This window comes from Recurvomyces mirabilis (assembly GCF_035927965.1).
Source record: "Recurvomyces mirabilis strain CCFEE 5264 chromosome Unknown scaffold_5, whole genome shotgun sequence".
Classification (NCBI taxonomy): Eukaryota; Fungi; Ascomycota; class Dothideomycetes; order Mycosphaerellales; family Teratosphaeriaceae; genus Recurvomyces; species Recurvomyces mirabilis.
In genome coordinates this window covers 892,143-910,277 of record NW_027041939.1, presented here as the reverse complement: position 1 = coordinate 910,277, position 18,135 = coordinate 892,143, and the positions used below count along the sequence as shown (strand labels likewise).

The 18,135-nt window shown below is 55.0% G+C and overlaps 8 protein-coding genes across 8 annotated transcripts; 6 read left to right on the top strand and 2 right to left on the bottom strand.

The window, feature by feature from the left end:
• Positions 1–417: 417 nt before the first annotated feature.
• On the top strand, positions 418–3,260 carry LTS14_002687 (uncharacterized protein; the record flags this gene model as incomplete). Its single annotated transcript, XM_064835393.1, is given in 2 exon segments — positions 418–444; positions 462–3,260. 2 exon segments carry the CDS (start codon positions 418–420, stop codon positions 3,258–3,260), a joined length of 2,826 nt encoding a protein of 941 aa, XP_064697328.1.
• A 526-nt stretch (positions 3,261–3,786) lies between these two features.
• On the top strand, positions 3,787–4,963 carry LTS14_002686 (uncharacterized protein; the record flags this gene model as incomplete). The annotated part of the gene is made up of 2 exons (XM_064835392.1): positions 3,787–4,398; positions 4,460–4,963. 2 exons carry the CDS (start codon positions 3,787–3,789, stop codon positions 4,961–4,963), a joined length of 1,116 nt encoding a protein of 371 aa, XP_064697327.1.
• Positions 4,964–5,130: 167 nt separating this feature from the next.
• On the bottom strand, positions 5,131–6,411 carry TSR3 (ribosome biogenesis protein tsr3; the record flags this gene model as incomplete). The annotated part of the gene is made up of 1 exon (XM_064835391.1): positions 5,131–6,411. One exon carries the CDS (start codon positions 6,409–6,411, stop codon positions 5,131–5,133), a length of 1,281 nt encoding a protein of 426 aa, XP_064697326.1.
• A 430-nt stretch (positions 6,412–6,841) lies between these two features.
• Positions 6,842–9,099, top strand: GGA2 (ARF-binding protein; the record flags this gene model as incomplete). Its single annotated transcript, XM_064835390.1, has 2 exons — positions 6,842–8,803; positions 8,959–9,099. 2 exons carry the CDS (start codon positions 6,842–6,844, stop codon positions 9,097–9,099), a joined length of 2,103 nt encoding a protein of 700 aa, XP_064697325.1.
• Positions 9,100–11,012: 1,913 nt separating this feature from the next.
• Positions 11,013–12,114, top strand: wsc1 (WSC domain; the record flags this gene model as incomplete). The annotated part of the gene is made up of 3 exons (XM_064835389.1): positions 11,013–11,388; positions 11,441–12,030; positions 12,091–12,114. 3 exons carry the CDS (start codon positions 11,013–11,015, stop codon positions 12,112–12,114), a joined length of 990 nt encoding a protein of 329 aa, XP_064697324.1.
• Positions 12,115–13,893: 1,779 nt separating this feature from the next.
• LTS14_002682 (uncharacterized protein) lies at positions 13,894–15,048 on the top strand (the record flags this gene model as incomplete). The annotated part of the gene is made up of 1 exon (XM_064835388.1): positions 13,894–15,048. One exon carries the CDS (start codon positions 13,894–13,896, stop codon positions 15,046–15,048), a length of 1,155 nt encoding a protein of 384 aa, XP_064697323.1.
• Positions 15,049–15,721: 673 nt separating this feature from the next.
• Positions 15,722–16,759, bottom strand: LTS14_002681 (uncharacterized protein; the record flags this gene model as incomplete). The annotated part of the gene is made up of 2 exons (XM_064835387.1): positions 15,722–15,959; positions 16,011–16,759. The coding sequence occupies 2 exons, from the start codon at positions 16,757–16,759 to the stop codon at positions 15,722–15,724; spliced, it is 987 nt and encodes a 328-aa protein (XP_064697322.1).
• Positions 16,760–17,122: 363 nt separating this feature from the next.
• Positions 17,123–18,075, top strand: LTS14_002680 (uncharacterized protein; the record flags this gene model as incomplete). Its single annotated transcript, XM_064835386.1, has 2 exons — positions 17,123–17,234; positions 17,396–18,075. 2 exons carry the CDS (start codon positions 17,123–17,125, stop codon positions 18,073–18,075), a joined length of 792 nt encoding a protein of 263 aa, XP_064697321.1.
• Between the last annotated feature and the right edge of the window lie 60 nt (positions 18,076–18,135).

Below are 18,135 nucleotides of genomic sequence, written 5' to 3'. Positions count from 1 at the left end.
AGACGACAGGTGTATGTTGCAAATACGCTGACAGGTGATTTCCTTGTCAACCCTTGCCAGAGACAGACAAGGCTAGTCCCTGACAGCGGCTCATCTTCGGCTATATAGAACTATGAGCTTCCTCCCAAGCTTCAATAATGCTCGAATTCTTGTACAACCATCAACCAGGACGACACCATTGATGCATGCAGCATGGAGCATTGACGCCACTCGGCAGGCAGCTCCGCTCTGTACTTGCCAATCTATGCACCTCTACCAACTCGTCACGTGCACCTGTATACGATGACCTGCCGACAAGGTCAAGGTCTTTCGCCATCCAGCGAGGCTATCATGCCTCACCGACGACCAGATCAGCCGAAGCAGCAGTCGTTTCGCCATCCGGGATAGGGCAATCCACTCAACCGCCTCATCCGAAGCATGACCAGACCGTGCAACGGTCTCAGGGTGTGAGGCGTATCAAGCGTCGGACCAAGCGAGACTACCTGACTGAGGCACTCAGGAATGGCGGCAAGAACGGATTGACCTGGCGACCACCGATTGCGAAGAAGAGAGACATCTCACACTGGAATGTCGCGAGACGAGTTGGCTGGAGGAAGTACACGGTGAATAAGCAGCGGCACGCTGCAGACCAACCATGGCCATTATCACACAGCTCGGAACCATTGCTCGAGCGCATCGTCGCAAGCTATATTCAAGAGACCCCCAGATTGAGCGATCCACTCCAAGCCAGCTGGCATGCCTCGTACCAGATCACAACCAAGGATCACCAACACCTGCGGAGCAGAGGCTGGCAACTGAATGATCTTAAGGAGTGGTCGCAGATTCTTTCCCAGTCTGATGTCTCCACCGCTGCGACCAGACTGGCGGAGCGTGTGAGAAGTCGAGGTCCTTCACGTGTCCCGATCATGCTTTTGACCAAATTGTTACGACGGCCTTACATCAATGCACCAGCTCTCCGCACCTTGCTCAGTGTCTCATGGGAGATGCTGCTGTATCGATCGAGCTTGTGCCAGATTTACACCAGCGACAATACTGTCTTTGTTATTTTTCTGCGCCTACTGAGGCACGCAAGAGTTGTATGGCCAACTGCCATAGAGAACATTGCCGACTTGCTTCTACAAAACCTACCTTCCATTCGGGCCGGATACAAGAAAGACTATAAGACACCTGCAAGACTCACACACATGCTCAACGCAGCACTGCGACTCATCACGATCAGAACTGCAGTCGAGCCCATGCACAATACTGAGCCACAAGAAGCCGCAGTCGTACGCATCTTGAGCTTCATGTCCGAACAGCACCCACAGCTGCAGATTACTCGCGAAGGCTTCAGAGCTGTCATTCGAATCCAATTAACCATGAAGAAGACGCCCAGAGAGCAAGAGTGGGGCAAGCTGAAGGCTCTCTCGTGGCCACCTTGGAAACAAGACAGGACTGCAATGGACGCTCTAATCACGCCAGAGTATGGCGTCACGCGTGCTTTGTCGACGCTAGGTGGCATGCGAGAGGCTGGGTACGGCTTCCTGGCTTGGGAGAACTCTGCACAACTACTGGCTGGTTGGGATGTGGACAGAACGCCCACTATCCAGTCACGCATGCTACTCGGCTCTGGCTGGGGCACTCACAACGGGCAAGAAGCCGAGAATTGGGCTGCACGCATCATCGCCACACGTACAGCACAAGAGGCTTGGGCAGCTTATCTGGCTTACGAGGAGAGCGAAGTACCTGCGCACGAGCTTGTGCACCTCGCCATCTTGGAGAAGCTGTATCGCGAGGAGAAACGACAGAAGGAAGAGATGGTCAAGACTTCCACTTCAAGGAAGAAGCGACGTAGCCCACTCATGCCAGGCGACACACGAGAAGTCGAACCCTTGCCACCGTCGACGCACCTCTATACGTACACTTCACGACCAGTCCCGACGGTGCAAAGTTTCTTCGTCCAGCTTCGTGGACAAGGACATCGACTGCGTGGCCATGCGCTATCATTCGCAGTAGCTCATGCGAAGTCTTTGGAACAAGGAATCGAGTACCTACTAAGCGTGCAGGACATTGAGCCGGCGATCTCGTCTTTACTGTCAGCTATACCAGACGTGAGAATCCGAGAAGTGCCTGACTATCTTTTCGCTTCATACATCCAACTCTTATGCCACTTCACGAACGCGCCCTTGTCGCGCATGTACGACGAACTCCCTTTTGAGATTCCGGCTTTCATGCACGATGTACGGATTCTGTCTGGCTGGAGTAGCCATCGTCAGCCCGTCGTCTTCGCCTTGCATCTACTGCAGCTGCGTGGTACCTTATACAGGCCAGCCTGGATCGCTGTCCTGCACGCTCTGAACCGGAGTATGGTCGCGCGTGGTCTGCATTCGCACCGAGCTATACAGAGGAATGCTATGTTGCTGACCGGGGACGGCAATGTTCGGATATGCCATGGACACATCATCGCCTACCGTCTAGCTCAACGGACAGTCTCGATGCTGGAGCAGATCAACGTGGATCTTGACATAGCTGGTCTACATAGTCTTTGCATCAATGTGAACAATCTGACGTGGAACTGCTGGCATACGCTCAATCATGGAGGGTCTACGCAACCGCTGGACGAGCGCGAAGGCGCTGATCAGAGACTGCTGCTTGCGGAGGCGATGGATATCCTCCGCACTCGCAAGCACACGGTATGGCTTAAGCATCATTTCTGGAGACTCGTTGGGGAGAGTGCAACCTATCCTCCAAACCTACGCCACCGCAGTACTAGCCATGTACCAATGCAGCCACGCTTTCTGAACACCCCCGGACCTGCTGTAATACATGCCTACGTACGTGCTCTCGGCTGGGCCGGCGACTACGATGGTATCCTTGAGGTGGTGAGGTGGATGGTGGAGCACGAGTCTGTACTCAAACATGCTCGAGAACGAGACAGGAATGGGGAGGATATGCTTCGGCTTTCTCTCATCGCTGCTAGAGGGTTCATGGAGCGGGCCTGGCTCGTGTCAGACACCCCTCGCACCGCCCCAGAGCATAAGGACGAGCAGAGCAGCAAGGACGTACTTCCCGCCTTCCCGCCAGAAACAGAAGAAGAAGGTGTCCCCCATATCTTACGAGTCATGCAAACCCCGGCCCCAATCGAGATCATCGCAGAGGTCAGAGAACTCGTGGAGAGCGTGGAGGCTTGGCAGGGTTGGGCGACTGATGCGGAAGTTGAGGAGTATTTTGCTGATAGACGGTTTCGGGAATTGTTGGATACTACTGCATCGAAGAATTGAGGAGACGATGCTGTGTGAACATTGCTGAGGTGGTGTTCAGTTGAGATGTATTGTATAATACTGTGTTAGGGCCGATGTTGCTGTCGCAGACCTGTCGCTTTCATCATCTCAATCGCTAGTTGATCTCTAGTTCAGGTATTGATGGCAGGTCCGTGATACGGAGACGATTGGGAGACGTCATTTGAGCAGTACTGAGGCTCGTTTGCCTTGAGCATTCGCCTTACTGCAGCGAAGCGTTTTGTTCTCGATGCTTGGGGAATTGTGCTTACCACGTTTAGGTTCACCATGTTGTCCTCACATCCACCCACCACACCTACAAAAAGGAATCGTCTGCCCGCTCACGATGGCTTTCCGTGAGTCTGCTGTATGCACAAAATTGGACTATTGGACCACTGACTACTACCAGACGAAACTACCACGACTGGGGGCCACCACATCACTCTTCGAGCAAGTCTATTTGGAAAGGACAGGAGGCTGTAGTAGGCACTATCGTCTTACCACGGTCTTAACTCCCCTGCGTTCAAGGATGTCTCAGCTTCAGAGCTGGGCGAAGGAGCGGGAGCGCAAGCGTAGAGCGCGAGGAGAAGACCAGGAGGAGTCGTCGGGACCTGACCCTGATTCCAAGCGTAGGGGGACGTTGATCTCCTCATCGACGGAGACATTGGGGGAGTGTAAAGATGGTGGGGTAGAGGAGAGAGAAGAGCAAGTAGAGCCCGGGCGGGAAGACGCCTCGAACACCATCTTCCCCTTGGCCTCAGACGCGGACTCGAGCGCAACGTTCTCCCCTTCGCATTCGCCACCATCAGCACCTCCACACCTCTCAAGCCATCCGGGACCTTACCCCTGCTACCTCGCAGCAGCCCACCACCCCCTCCCATCCAAATCCAAACGCCACACCCACCGCGTCAACATCTTGATCTACGACCCACGCATCACCGCGACGGCAATCATCTACATCCCGACACGCCTCGCCCTCTCCATCCCTTTCACCCAAGCGATGGAAAGGGATGCTGGTGGTGAGTGCGAGTTCGTGACTATCCGCAGCCGGAGCCATTGTCGGGGATGGTATATCTGTAGTCTCCTTGCCGAATTCAGAATCGACGGGGTAGGGGAGATTCAGGTGACGGGGAGGGCGAAGGTACCAGCGGAGAGGATTCCGGGGGTACTGCGGGAGGCGTGGGAAAGGGAAGCAGCGGCAGGGGCGAGGAGATGACGATGATGTTGTCCTCGGTGGCGGGGATGAGGACGAGGACGAGGACGAGGACCACGGCGGTCTTGGTGTTGTTGAGGCTACTGGGATCGACAGCAGCACGACCCTCGTCAACGACGACGGCGAAGGTAGCACGCCCGCCCGCCCGTCCGCCGCCACGGCCGAGTCTTCCGACGACGTCGATGCAACGTCCCTCCCTTCTTCCCCACAACATCCCCATCCCCCTCTGCATCCTCACCTCTCTGGGCCCAGAAGGTTCACCCGCCATCCACGCGGCCATCACTGTTCCACCCGTCTCCAGACCGACCCAGAAGTCGTGCAGGTGGCGGAGATTAGACAATTCTACCGCTGCGGTCGAGGCGGAAAAGCGCATCTGCGACTTCGGTTCTGGGACCCGAGGGGCGAGGAGGTCGTGCTTAGTGGGCTTGCGCCTCGGGTTGGGAGTCGAGTTGTGGTTGGGGATGTGCCTGTTGTGTTCAAGGGGGTGGGCTAGGTAGGCAGGAAGCCGTGGTGCGTCGTTGATCTATCAGGGTGGGTGACATGGTTGGGGATATGTCACGGCTTAAATGATGGAGTGGTTGACTGCTTGATTGTGGGAATTATGGTCATCAGCGTAGACTATGTCTGTGAAAGTCAAGCCCTCCCTTTCTCTTTCTCAGCCTACGGCGGCCACTTCCCCGGCGCCTCAATCACCGTCCGACTATACGTCGCACTGGCGCTCAACTTCCCTTCCTTCTCCATCGCTCGTTTCCGCTGCGCCGCCGTGATCCCAGCTCGATCGGTCACGGGAGCCGCATTCATAATATTATCGAAATCGTCATCATCTTGTCTACCATCGATATCACTCCCCGACTCGGCGTCCGAGTCCTCTGTAATCGACTGCTCGGGTTTGGCAGGGTCGGTGGGTCGTTGAATTTTTGCTGGGAGGGGGCGGTCGTGCGTCTCTGCTGTGGGTGGAGATTTGTTGTCGTTGGGTTTTGCTGTGAAAGGTTTAGAGGCTAGAACTCGGCGGCGGAGGTCGGCCATTTCTTCTTCGTCGTCGTCGTTTGGCGGGAGGGCGTAGGGGTCGTGGTCGTCTTCATCTGCCTTGTCGTCGTTATCGCCTGTGGGAGGGAGGTCGCCTGGTTTTGGTCCTCCTAGTTGGATGCCGCCTAGACTACTCGCATCACTCTCATCATCATGTTCGCGGTCACCCTCCTCATCACTTCCATCTTCCTCCTCATCCTCATCCTCATCAATCGGCCTCCGATTCATATTCCCCCCACTCCAAGCATCCCCGCCATTCCCCTCCCTCGCCTCCCGATCCGCCTTCCACTCCCCCTCGATCTTCGCCAACCACGCCTCCTCTGCCCTCTTCACCCCTTCTTCATCCGCACAAGCCGCATACCGCTTCAACACCGTCTCGTTGATATCAATAAACGACTCCCCATAACTAAACGGACTCAGCACCTCCTCCGCCCAATCCCGATGTCCACAAATAAAAAAACAAGCAGCCAACGCCTCGACACAATTCAACCGCCACGGCTTCCCGTAATTCGTCGGGTTTGCCGCGATCAAGTAAGGCAGTAAGCGCGGATTCGGCCCTCCGATCTTCGCAAACGGCACCTCTTCAATCCGATTCCAACTCGCCTCCACCACCGCCGCACCGAACTGCTCCAGCACTTCTTTATCCGCGGGACTCACGATCGTCTTGGCTTTGGGACTGATGACGACGCCCGGGTGTTTCTGTCCGACGTGCAGTTCGCGCATCAGACCCAATCGCATCAGGCGTTTGCCGGAGCAGCGCTTGTGGTCGCAGTGGTTGAGGTCCCAGGCGGCCGCTTTGAAGGAGGGGCGTTGGAAGTTCTCTTTGCTGGTTGCTCGGGGGTCTGCTGGGCCGTGGGAGCGGAAGGTGGCGTTCTTTTTGCCTTTGGCGCTGAAGTCTTTCTTGTGGCGGACCATCGTTGCCTTGCTACTGAGGTGCTGTGATGGATCCTTCTGGTTTATGTATGATCCTGTCGGCCACGATACGAGTTCTGGTGCGGCGATGGTGTAGAGTAGATGGAAAATAGGTGTGTCATGTGTAAATTCATTAATCCCTCCATCAAATCGACGTCATTGTATTGATGACCCACCAAGCGCTGACACAGCCCACACGGAAGTGATTGATCCACTGACATGTGCCCAAGACGTCAACTAATATATACACACACGAGTACGACTTTGGGTAATCGCATTGGTTTAACATTGCTCGGACAATCGTTCGACAGCCTCGTCCACCATCGACCGCTACTTTGCTGGGAACCCGCGGGCTCAGCCCAGAGGGCCCTTGACACTCGCATCCTCCCCTTCACCCTCCCACACTCCACGACAGCCTCCACGACCACCCAACATGGAAGCCACCTCCGCCCGCTACGCCGCCCGTGATCGCTTCGCCTACCCAACTCAGCCCGCGGAAACCCAACTCCAACGCTTCATCCAAAATGCCTGCTCACCCGAGAACTTCGAGCCCAACCTGGCTTTGTCCCTCGAGATAGCCGATGTGATCAATGCCAAGAAGGGAGGAGCGCCGCGCGAGGCCGCCGTGGCGATAGTAGGCTATATCAACCACCGGAACCCGAATGTCAGCCTGCTGGCGCTCAGTTTACTGGATATATGCGTCAAGAACTGCGGCTACCCCTTCCACTTACAAATCAGCACCAAGGACTTCCTCAACGAGCTAGTAAGAAGATTCCCCGAACGACCACCCATACGAACGACGAGGGTGCAGAACAAAATTTTGGAATTGGTCGAGGAATGGCGCCAGACGATCTGCGAGACGAGCAAATACAAGGAAGACCTGGGCTTCGTGCGGGACATGCATCGCCTACTGACATACAAAGGCTATGTCTTCCCGCAGATCCGACGAGAGGATGCCGCGGTGCTGAACCCGAGCGATAATCTAAAGAGTGCGGATGAAATGGAGCAAGAAGAGCGAGCGGCACAGAGCGCGAAGTTACAGGAATTGATACGGAGAGGCACCCCCCGAGACCTCCAAGAAGCCAACAAACTCATGAAAGTCATGGCCGGCTACGACCAACGCAACAAAACCGACTACCGAGCCAAAGCCGCGCAAGAAGTCAGCGAGGTGCAAGAAAAAGCCAAGATCCTTGAGGATATGCTGCAGGGGTACAAACCCGGCGACGAAATCCAAGAGGGTGATGTGTTCGAGGAGTTGGCCAACGCCCTCGCCTCCGCCCACCCGAAGATCCAAAAGATGTGTGAGGAGGAGAGCGAGGATACGGAGGCCGTGGCGAAATTGTTGGAGATAAATGATAGTATTCATCGGACCATCGAGCGGTATAAATTGGTGAAGAAAGGGGATCTGGCTGCGGCGAACGCGATTCCCCGGGGCACGTTGGGGGTGACGGGGGCCGGGGTGAGGAAGGGGCCGGATAATGAGCTTTCGCTTATTGATTTCGGGGGGTTGGAGGAGGGGGAGGGGGAGGAGGGTCAGGCGACTGCACCGTCGGCGGCAGGGCAGGACCTCATGTCCGGTGGTGCGCAGTCGGGGATGGGTTCGGCGAAGGCGAAGGGGAATGCGTTGGAGGATGATCTGTTGGGGTTGACGATGGGGGATGGGAGTATTGGCCAGGAAGGCGGGGTGTCCCTCGGTGCCGGACCCTCGTCATCATCATCATCATCATCGACGAACGGCACGGCGGATATCATGGCCCAGTTCTCCCAACCCTCCCGGCCGACAACCCGACAACCCCAAGCCGCCCACTCCATCTTCTCCTCCTCCTCCTCCTCCACAGCACCACCAGCACAAGGAGCGCACTACGACCTCTTCGGCTCCCTATCCACTCCCGGCGCAGTGGGTTCGAGAAGCGCCTCCTCGAAACCCGCGACGCCGATCCCCTCGGCCCTACAATCACAACAGCAACAAGCGGCGAAGCGGTCGTCCGCTGATCCTTTCGCCGCACTAGCCGCGACGTCCACACCGCCGCGACAGGCGTCGCCGTTTCAGTTCCAACAAGCAACGAGAGCTGCGTCCCAACAATCAGCAGCACACCCATCGTCAGGAGCCGTGGATCTCTTAGGCGGCCCCATCCCCACCGGACCCAGCAACGGCACCTCTTCCGCCACCGCTCCCGTCGCACCAGCAGCAGCAGCAGCAGACGACGAATGGACCTTCTCCTCCTCCGTCCCCGCCGACGACCAACCCTCCGACTTAACCGTCACGAACTCCACGATCCGGACCGTGTTTTCCGTGAAGCGAGAAAACGACACGGAAGTGATCCTGCAGAGTCGGATTTCGAATAACACCCCTCAACCCATCAACGATCTGACATTCCAATTAGCTGTTACCAAGGTAAGAACACCAACAATTTACCCCCGGAAGTTTTCTTCCTCTTTTTCATGCTAATACTTACACTCACACTCACACTCACACTTACACTCGCACTTACACTAACACTTACACTTTTTTTCCCAGGCATACACCCTCCACCTCTCCCCCCAATCCAGCCGCTCCCTGGCGCCGAACCAACGGGACGGGATCACGCAGACGATAAGGTTAAGGGGGGTGCCGAGGGGGGAGGGGATGAAGGTCAAGTTGAGGTGGCGGGCGAGTTATTCTGTCGCTGGGGAGCGGGAGGGGAGGAATGAGCAGGGGGAGGTGGTCGGGGTCGGTGTTGCTTGACTACTTGACGAGAGATGGTAGATAGATAGCTTATAGTTGGCACAGGGCCAGACCACATTGCATGAAATGCGCCAGTAGTGTCGCAGTCGGAGCTCATAAGACGTTTGCGAACGGGTGGTCCAACTAACACTTGCTCTCTTCGTGTATAGTAATGGGTATAGTATCCATTGCACATCGCGACTTCATGCTTGCTTCAACGCCTCTACCACTGGAAGATATGGTAGGGATATGGAGCCGGCCGGGCAATGCATTTCTGATAATAACCAATACAACGTACAGAAGCCGACCTCACCCTCCCGACATCTCAGTCCACGCTCATAACAGTCGAGCAAATGAATCTTGATGATGTTGATTTTTGTCTCGGGTCACGTGCTCGGCGTCGAGGACTGATGCAGACTTTGCTTGGCTGTGTTTCGGAATTGGGGAAGGACTCTGAGACAAAACAAAAGCCCCCCCCGACCACGAAACCTTGTGATCCCAGCAAATCTCCGATTGTGAAGTCTGGGTTTCGGTCTCGTCGTCGTAGCAGTCATTACCTGAACAATGTTCCTTACAAGCAAGCAGCATCGCCGTATGGCATACGGAACCCGTGCTCTGTTATTAGAAGCCTGGATATCGTATATACGGCAGGATACGGAGAGGCGTGTGCAAGCGAACAGACGCTTGTCTGCCCGTGTGAACACGCAATTCTTTTGGCGCTTGGGCGCGCGCGGCTCTTTGTAGTTGTGGTGCTTGCTTTATTGCTCCTTTTGATGCCTGTCTCTCGCGCAAGAGTCAAGGACCGAAACAATAATAGCCACAAACATCCCGTCTTGCGATATCAACACAGTCTACGTCCGGCGAGTGTGAGGGCTGCAACGACTTTGCTCGGTTGCGATGGTGAAGGAAAGGATGTCCATGTATCATATTTCCACACAACCCCCCCCCATCACATAGGATTCAGGAAGCGTTGAAACAAAGGTGACAGAGGTACTTCCTCCACTGGCGCAGGGGCAATTTTCGCACTGCCGGAGCATAATTGGTTGTCAGGCCGTTAAGGTCGACGGCGTACCTGGCCCTAATCCCGATATAGTAGGGTGCAAAAGCGTCGTAGGCACGCCAAAAGTCCTGCAGCGGGATGAGTGTCAGGGTACAGGCTCAGGCACAGGCACCCGAGCGGACCATCACACAACTCCCGTCGTCCTTCTACTCTGTACCTTTGAGCCCTGAGCATCATCGCTTCAATCCGTCTCTCTATCACGGTCATTTCTGCCTATACCACTTTCTTCGACTTGCTTCGATTGTTGAAAATATATCCATACATTCGTTATACCATTCGAAAGGAGTCCTCGTTTATTCTCGGCTTTGCGTACCGCGTGCGACCGTCACCCATCTCCTGAAACACGGACACGAGCAGGCCCATTTCTGCATTCCACCGCCAGCCAAGTCACGTCAGCTGGTCCTGATTGGAACAGCGTGCTTTCGGAGGACTCGAGGCGAAGGATAGCGACAGCAGTCACTGAGACGTGGACGTAGAAGGAGAAGTGAGCGAGGTCGGCGAGAGATCTATCGACCTCGACGATCTGTCGCATGAGTGGTGGGCGGTGACGATTGAAGAGCAGTGGAGAGGAATCTGGGAGACTCCCCATCAGAACACGTCACGAGATTGCGCTGCTGGCAGCCGCAAACAAAGGTCCGTCTTCACCACGATATCCTTTACTCCAACACATGCTCGCAGAACGATATCAGAGACACACGAGATACTCTCACGAACATCATACTAACATACCGGCGAACAGCGACCCGCACGCCCTCGCTTCCATTACCGACCTGAGCGTGACAAAGAAAAAGTCCCCCATCATTACTCCTTGCGTCGGCACGGCGGCACCCGCGAGCCACGATGCCATCAACACCCTTACCAGCCGCGTATGCCCTCTCCACCCTCTCACTCCTGCTCACCACCACGACCACATACGCACACGCACATGATCCCTCCTTATTGGGACGCTCCCCCGGCACACTTCGGCCACGAGCAGGCATGAGCGCCATGACCTATGCCGGCTGCTTCTCCTCTTCCTCTGGCCTCACGGATCAGGGCTCATATCAGTATCAGACGCCTGGGTACTGTCAGCCGATCTGTGTAGGTGCGAACCATGCGGTGTTGGGGTTGAGTGGAGGCAGTGATTGTTGGTGTGGTGATGCTTTACCGCCGGCGAGCGCGAAAGTTGATGACTCGAAGTGTAACACGCCTTGCAATGGCTACGGCCAACAAAACTGTACGTGTGGTGTGCGTATAATATGCGATAACAATACTGACTATAATCCCAGGCGGCGGGACCAACTACTGGTCAGTCTACCTGGACGGCCTTTCCAACGACGTGCCAAATGCCGGCGCCAGCTCATCGAGCGCAGCAGCAAGCTCGGCCGCAGCAGCCTCCTCATCATCATCACCACCTGCCTCAACACCTACAACTAGCGACGCAGCATCCTCCACCCCTGCCGCCACCACCGCTGCACCATCAGTCGTGACCAGCGTAGCCCCCGGCCACACCATCGTCGTCACCGAACAACCCGCCCAAACCACCGGCGCCAAAACCCAATCCCCCGCCCCCTCCAGCGGCGGAAAATCAAACACCGCCGGTATCGCCGCAGGCGTGGTAGTAGGCGTCGTAGCCGCCGCAGCAATCATCGGCGGCCTCGTCTTCTTCCTCAAACGACGAAGACAACAGGCCGCTGAAGATGAATATAAGCGCTCCAATCAAGTCGGCGATTTCATGCGCGGTGGTGGGAACGAGATCAAGCCGCCGCAGACGGCGTATAGTCAGATGTCGGATTCGAGACTAGATCCCATGGTCGGGAGGCGGAATAGCTCGGGCAGTATTGCTGATGCGCAGGATTATTCGCGGAAGATCTTGAGGGTGCGTGATATCTCACTTTGTTCACACACGATTCAGCGGAGGCTAACGTGTCTCTTCCAGGTGGCGAATCCCGATGGCAACTAAAGGGCTCCGGCTACGTCTTGCATTGGTGTAGCAGACCCTCCTCACCATTTAACGACCGATGAACAACAAAACTCAACGACGCGATCTTGAACCCTTCTCTCTCGGGATCTCCCCTTTTTCGTTTCTGATACATAGAGACATACCACACCTCGTAGGTATGGATGGACGAAGATGGCGCATTGGGTGGAAGCGACAGAAGCGTGTGCTTTCTGAGGTGTTTGTCATAACCCCCTCGACTTCACTTTTTCCCAATCTTCCAACTACGATACCCCGACCTCTCAGCACCCATGAGCTACCACCACTACTACTGCCAAATCACATAGCTTTTTGTATGCTGATCTGTTGATACATCAGGGGCCTTTTGGCCTACTTCTCTTTCTCAATCATCTCCTACCTAGCTTGCGATACTAATTTTGAACTTTTGATAGGTAAGGACGTAGTATATATAGGTCGGATTATCGAGGAACGGGGTTTTTGCTGCTGACTACTAATGCGCATAGTCACGATTGCCGCACTCAAGGGTAATCCATCTCAATCCCTTAGCCTACCTCTCTCACGCTGCCTGGCTCTCAACACTACTCAACACCACACCACGACAAATTGGCAGATTGGTCGAGGGCACGAGCAGAGAACGCGTCGATGTTCACTGCCTAATTTCGAAATCTGCAATCACCGCACACCAGGGTATATCCAACTCCATCCATCACCTCTCGAGATCCATCCACACCTTCCGCACGGCCGTCCGTCCAGCAAAGCGCTTGCCTCCTGCGCATTCGACGCGATAGGTTCAGAAATCCTGACTTGCATCACTACCCGCGCGACGGCCTTTCCCACTGGCGGGCTGACCGAGACTACCTTGTATCACTACTGGTAGTCGTTGCGGCGGTAGCGGTAGCGGCAGCGGCCGGCGAACTCCTCCGTCTCTTGTCGTCCTCGCCGATCTCTCCGTCTCGTGGCTGAGCTGGTTTGGGCGCTTTCTGGCTGGTTCTGCATGGAGACGATTGAGTGGATCGGGCTTCTTGGTTTGTGTCTCGGCGGTAGGCTAGGCCCATGCCGGACTCGAAAGACCCTGTGGCATGTTAGCTGTGGCAATCGATGGGTTTTTTCATGAGAAGCTCTTGCCGTTCAGTGCGATGAGGGAGGTATATGGTCGTTCTTCTGAACTAGAGCTGGGCTGTGCTGCGGACTTGTCATTTGACATGTCTTGGGGCCTTCGCTTGGTCAAGGTCGATGGCTGTTGCAATTGGTAGTGTTCAATTCAGCGGCAAAGCTGTGTTGGCGTGGTCTCGAGGCATTCTTGCAGAGACCCATCATGCCTAATTATCTACTTCGCGACATTCCCATGTGCTGGGAGGCCATAGCAGGCGCCCAGCTATGATGACCACAAGTCATTTGCCATTGGGAGGGCGCAAGGATGGCCAAATTTCTTACTATGAGGAGGATTGGGCCCTTTTGCCTCCAGCACGCTCGAGTGACGGAGCTTTGAAGAGACAGATGCAGCCTTGCCCGCGGGCTGTAGTGGGCGCTGTGGCTTGAAGTAGGCGAACGTTTGCCTGCAGCCTCCTGCAGCCTCCCATAGCCTGCCGTGCAAAAATAGCGACCGTGCGCAGGTGGGAGGTACTACATACACAAGGCCACCGACGCCTTTGTTTCTTCTGTTTGCCACCCTCTCCCTCCCATACGCTTCTAACCATACCATCGTACCTCTTGCGGGTCGCCGTGCACAAATTACACCTTGAGATTAGCCCCCGGATCATGGAACTTCCTACCTCGTGCAGCATGGCCAACGCCAACGCCGATACCCCGCCAGCCTTGCAACCAGCCTACCAGCTTGAAGACCTGTTCGTCGACACCGAAGATGTCAATAGGTTTGGGGAATTCGGGTTTTGCACGTCCCCCGAGCTTTCAGCCGTAAATCTCGACGCGTCTTTGGAGGATGTATTGCTCGCTCAGTATGCACGAGACTTCCCACCAACGCTAGGAATGTACACGGGGAGACAAGGCAATGGTGGATTACTTGCTCTCACAACTACCACAGCCCGACGAAACGATATACAGCCAACATCTATGGCATGGAGCGATATGACGCCCAATATCGCCAATATCATACCATTGCCAACAATCGGTAGTGGAACGAGCCTCCGCGCAACTTCAAACGTGAAGACCATGCTTTTCCAGGCGCTCTCGAGACAGAACTCGCCACTGAACGGCAGGACAGCAACACCGACCCGCAAGAACAGCGAAGCTCGCCTCAGACTCGCAAGGACCGTCGCACTGTGCATGTGGGCCTTCAAAGACAAGTCCCTACTTGCATACGGACGAATCTTCAGTGACCCTTCCACCATGGATGGATGGATGTCCTCAGGTCCAAGACCACAGCCATCAGCCGCCGCAACTACCCTTGCACTGGCTCGTCCTGCCCCAAGAGCGAATGTGGCCTCCAATCTCGAATACACCCGCAAGTGCCAGAGACACCCGAGAATCCAGGGAGGCTATCCATGCGAGCTCTGCGATGGCATCTTCGACACATTCGCCGACTGCAACAAGCACAAACGCAATGTACACGCCTCCACCCGCCCACATGCTTGCTCACAATGTTCGAAGGCGTTCTGCACACCCAAGGATCTGCGACGGCACGCGAAAAAACATGCACGGAAGACTGCTGTGGCGAAGCTTAGGCAGAACGCAGTGCCAGCAGTACAACACATCGAGGCATCCCCATCGACGGATGCGAACGAGCCAAAGTCCGGCAGCTCAAAGGATGCAAAGTGTCACTCTTGCCAATCCCACCTCCCGCAAGTCAAATGCACACCGGAGTACGTCGACATTATACAGGCGGAGAACGAGAGCCTAAAGCACAGGTGCAAGGACCTGGAGAGTGAAGTCAGTGCGTTGCGGGCCTTATTACTGGCTCGAGCTGGCAGTGTTGGTTGAGCTGGAGTGCTGTTGATAAAATCTGTATAGCGTCTCACCCAATGATACGATGATGCGATAATACGAAGATACGATGCTATGGAGTTACGGGACGATCATTCAAGGCCAGTGCTGGCGAGTGTCTGTATGTACACTTCATGGACTTCTACAACCAGAAGAAGAGGCGTCGTGACGATTGGCTTGGTATCCCCACAATTGTCAAAGACATCTGTAGCGTGGCTACTGAGCAAGCAGAAAAAATTTGAGACGTGCGTAAGTGGACTGAGCCTGTGTGGGCGGTAGAGGAACTAATCATATATCTCCTAGACTGCAGTCTAAAGGCGTCTCTTGCAAGACGAGGATTATGGCCATGGTGAGCCTCTCGGCCGTGTCGAGGCTCTTGGCCATCCACGAAGATGCGGGACGACGCCGCGGCGCGGAGGCAGTGGCGATACGCGTTTTACGGTAATAGCGCTCAGCTGTGCCGCAGACCCGTGCAATCGTCAGGCGGAGCTCGATGCGGGAGCGTTGTAAGTGTACACTGGCGCGGCTCATACTGGATGGGAGCTGTTTATGCGGGAGCACTTCAGATCTCGCTCGGTATGCACATGGTCTCTGGAGCTCGTCAGGGCACAAGACCTTTGCTAGACACGTTCAGGCAGGCCAAGGGCCAGCGCCCGATACATAGTCCGTCTCAATGGAGGTCGATCTGTCCAGTTGTAGCGGCGATAGGCGCCGGGAGTCTCTCTTCATACGCTTGTCTGCACACAACAGGCACCATGGTTGGTTCGTGTAAAATGCGTTCAAAGCCAGGCAATGATACTTCCTTGATCCGGAACGGTTGCTGACAAGATTCAGCTGTAAGCATTCGTCCTAGTCTTGGTATCGTGATTCGGAACAGACACTCCCAGACCATCACAGCAACATACAGCCTGGTTGACTTGACGGTCCAGTTCAGCCTACATTGGGCCGCTCAAGCTCACTCCCCTCCACCACCCTGCTGTCGTCGATCAAGCACCTTATCCATAATGCCCCAATCCTTCGCCTCATTCGCACTCATGAAGAAGTCCCTCTCCATCACCCTCTCGATCTCCTCCAAAGGTTTCGTGCCGCCTTCCTTGGGCGTCAAGTGGTTCTGATAGATCTTGTTCAGTTGCTCCCTCACTCTCAGGATCTCCTTGGCGTGGATAGCGATATCGGATGCCTGGCCATGATATCCACCACTGACTTGGTGCACCATGATTCTGCTGTGTGGTAGACAATATCGTGTGCCCGGTGCGCCACCACAAAGGAGAAGACTGCCCATCGAGGCTGCTTGGCCGAGGCAGATTGTTGAGACGGGAGACTGGATATATTGCATCGTATCATATATCGCTAGGCCAGCCGTGACGCTTCCACCGGGACTGTTTATATAGAGATTGATAGGTTTATTCGGGTTGTCGGCTTCGAGGAAGAGGAGTTGTGCTACTATGCTTGCCGAAGTTGTCTCGTCTACTTCGCCATTCAGGCAGACGATTCGTTCGCGCAGGAGGCGAGAGAAGATGTCGTAGGTGTGCCAGCCGCCGCCTACGGTTTCGGTCACAAAGGGCATTGGCAGGGCCGAAGTGGGTGGTCGCGCAGGCATGGCATTGTGGGTTGGTGGGAAGGGTGGGAGTGTCGATAGTGTTCGGATGTTCTGGTAGCGAGCATTTCGGAGGATATGCGAGCGCGTGGCTCGAAGAGTAGACTGCATTGTTGATATAGTGTATGTCTAGTATTACATGCTGCTGTAGAAGTTGTGAAGGTGAGCTTCCTGCCCAATGGAGATGTCATCCCCGCCATCACACCAACGACATCATTTCATCGACTATCAGGTCATTCTGATCGATCTTAGCTACGACAGCATGTGCTCATGCTCAATGCGGCTATCAGAACAAGAACGCGTTGGGGCTATAGCGATGGTATAGCGCTGAGCATCCGTCGACGAGCCTTTAGTGGACAAACGATCAATGAACCAATTTCGCCAAAAGCACAACCCACGACCACCAGTGACGATGGCAAGCAACGACTGCGACTACGCAGGCATGGTGGTAAAAGCTTACCACTGCCGCCCGTGATGGATGCCGTGAGGATAGAGGCCAAGGATCAATACAAAAAGGCGAAGCCATGGAAGCAGGAAGAGGAGCTGAAGTCCTCCTTTTCGGAGCAGACGGAAGCGAATCCTTTTGGTAAGGTTTATCTCTCATATCTCTCTTCGTTATGTGAATCCCTAGGCAGGAGCGCTGACGGTCACATTTGAATCGCACAGCTCAAGCTCTCGCCTCTCCTATCAGGCAATGCCAGCTGACCAATGCTCGCCTACCATCGCACTTCCTGCTTCCTTTCGTAGGGAGTGTAGAGACTTCGCCGAATAAGGATGAAAAGACAAAGCGACCTGCATCTCTCACAGCCGAGATGCTGGATGCTGGAGCTGAGACGCTTCGCAGTCCAACCCGAGCATACGTCCTAGCAAAGCATACCGCGCTCAACTTCATCTCTCAGCGCAAGAAATGGCCACAGGTCGTGCACGAGCGGGTGAAAAGGTGGCTTGAAGCACGTACCGGTAGGTCTCTGCAGCATTCACGAGATATCCAGAAACATGTTGCTTGGAATGCTGACATGGCTGCGATGGTCCTTTACTTTCTTCAAGAGGACGCTATCAGAACGGTCCGGATAGGTATTCATCACAAGTACGTGCTCGACAAACAAGAATTTCTGCAGCAGAACCTCGTGCAGTTCAATACCGATGATCAAGCTGCTGAGGCAGTGGCGGCTCAGAATGTGGCGTGCGTACTCATGGTGAATGAACATTCTGGACAACTGCCACCATGCCTACAGCAAGCAAGTATACCGGTGTATACTCTTCGTGACCTACTCGGCAGACACATCACTACATTGGACGAGATTACGACCGATGATGATTCAGCGAAGCAATTGGGAGGTCTGGAATGGTTGGTTGTTTGGAGGGATCCAAGGGCAGTGAAGTTGCAGCTGGCCTTGATGAAGCTGGAAGGCTACGCAGATCCGTGACTTTGCTGGGCCACGCAGCACATGTCACAAACGATGGACGATGACTCGCACAAAGCAAAA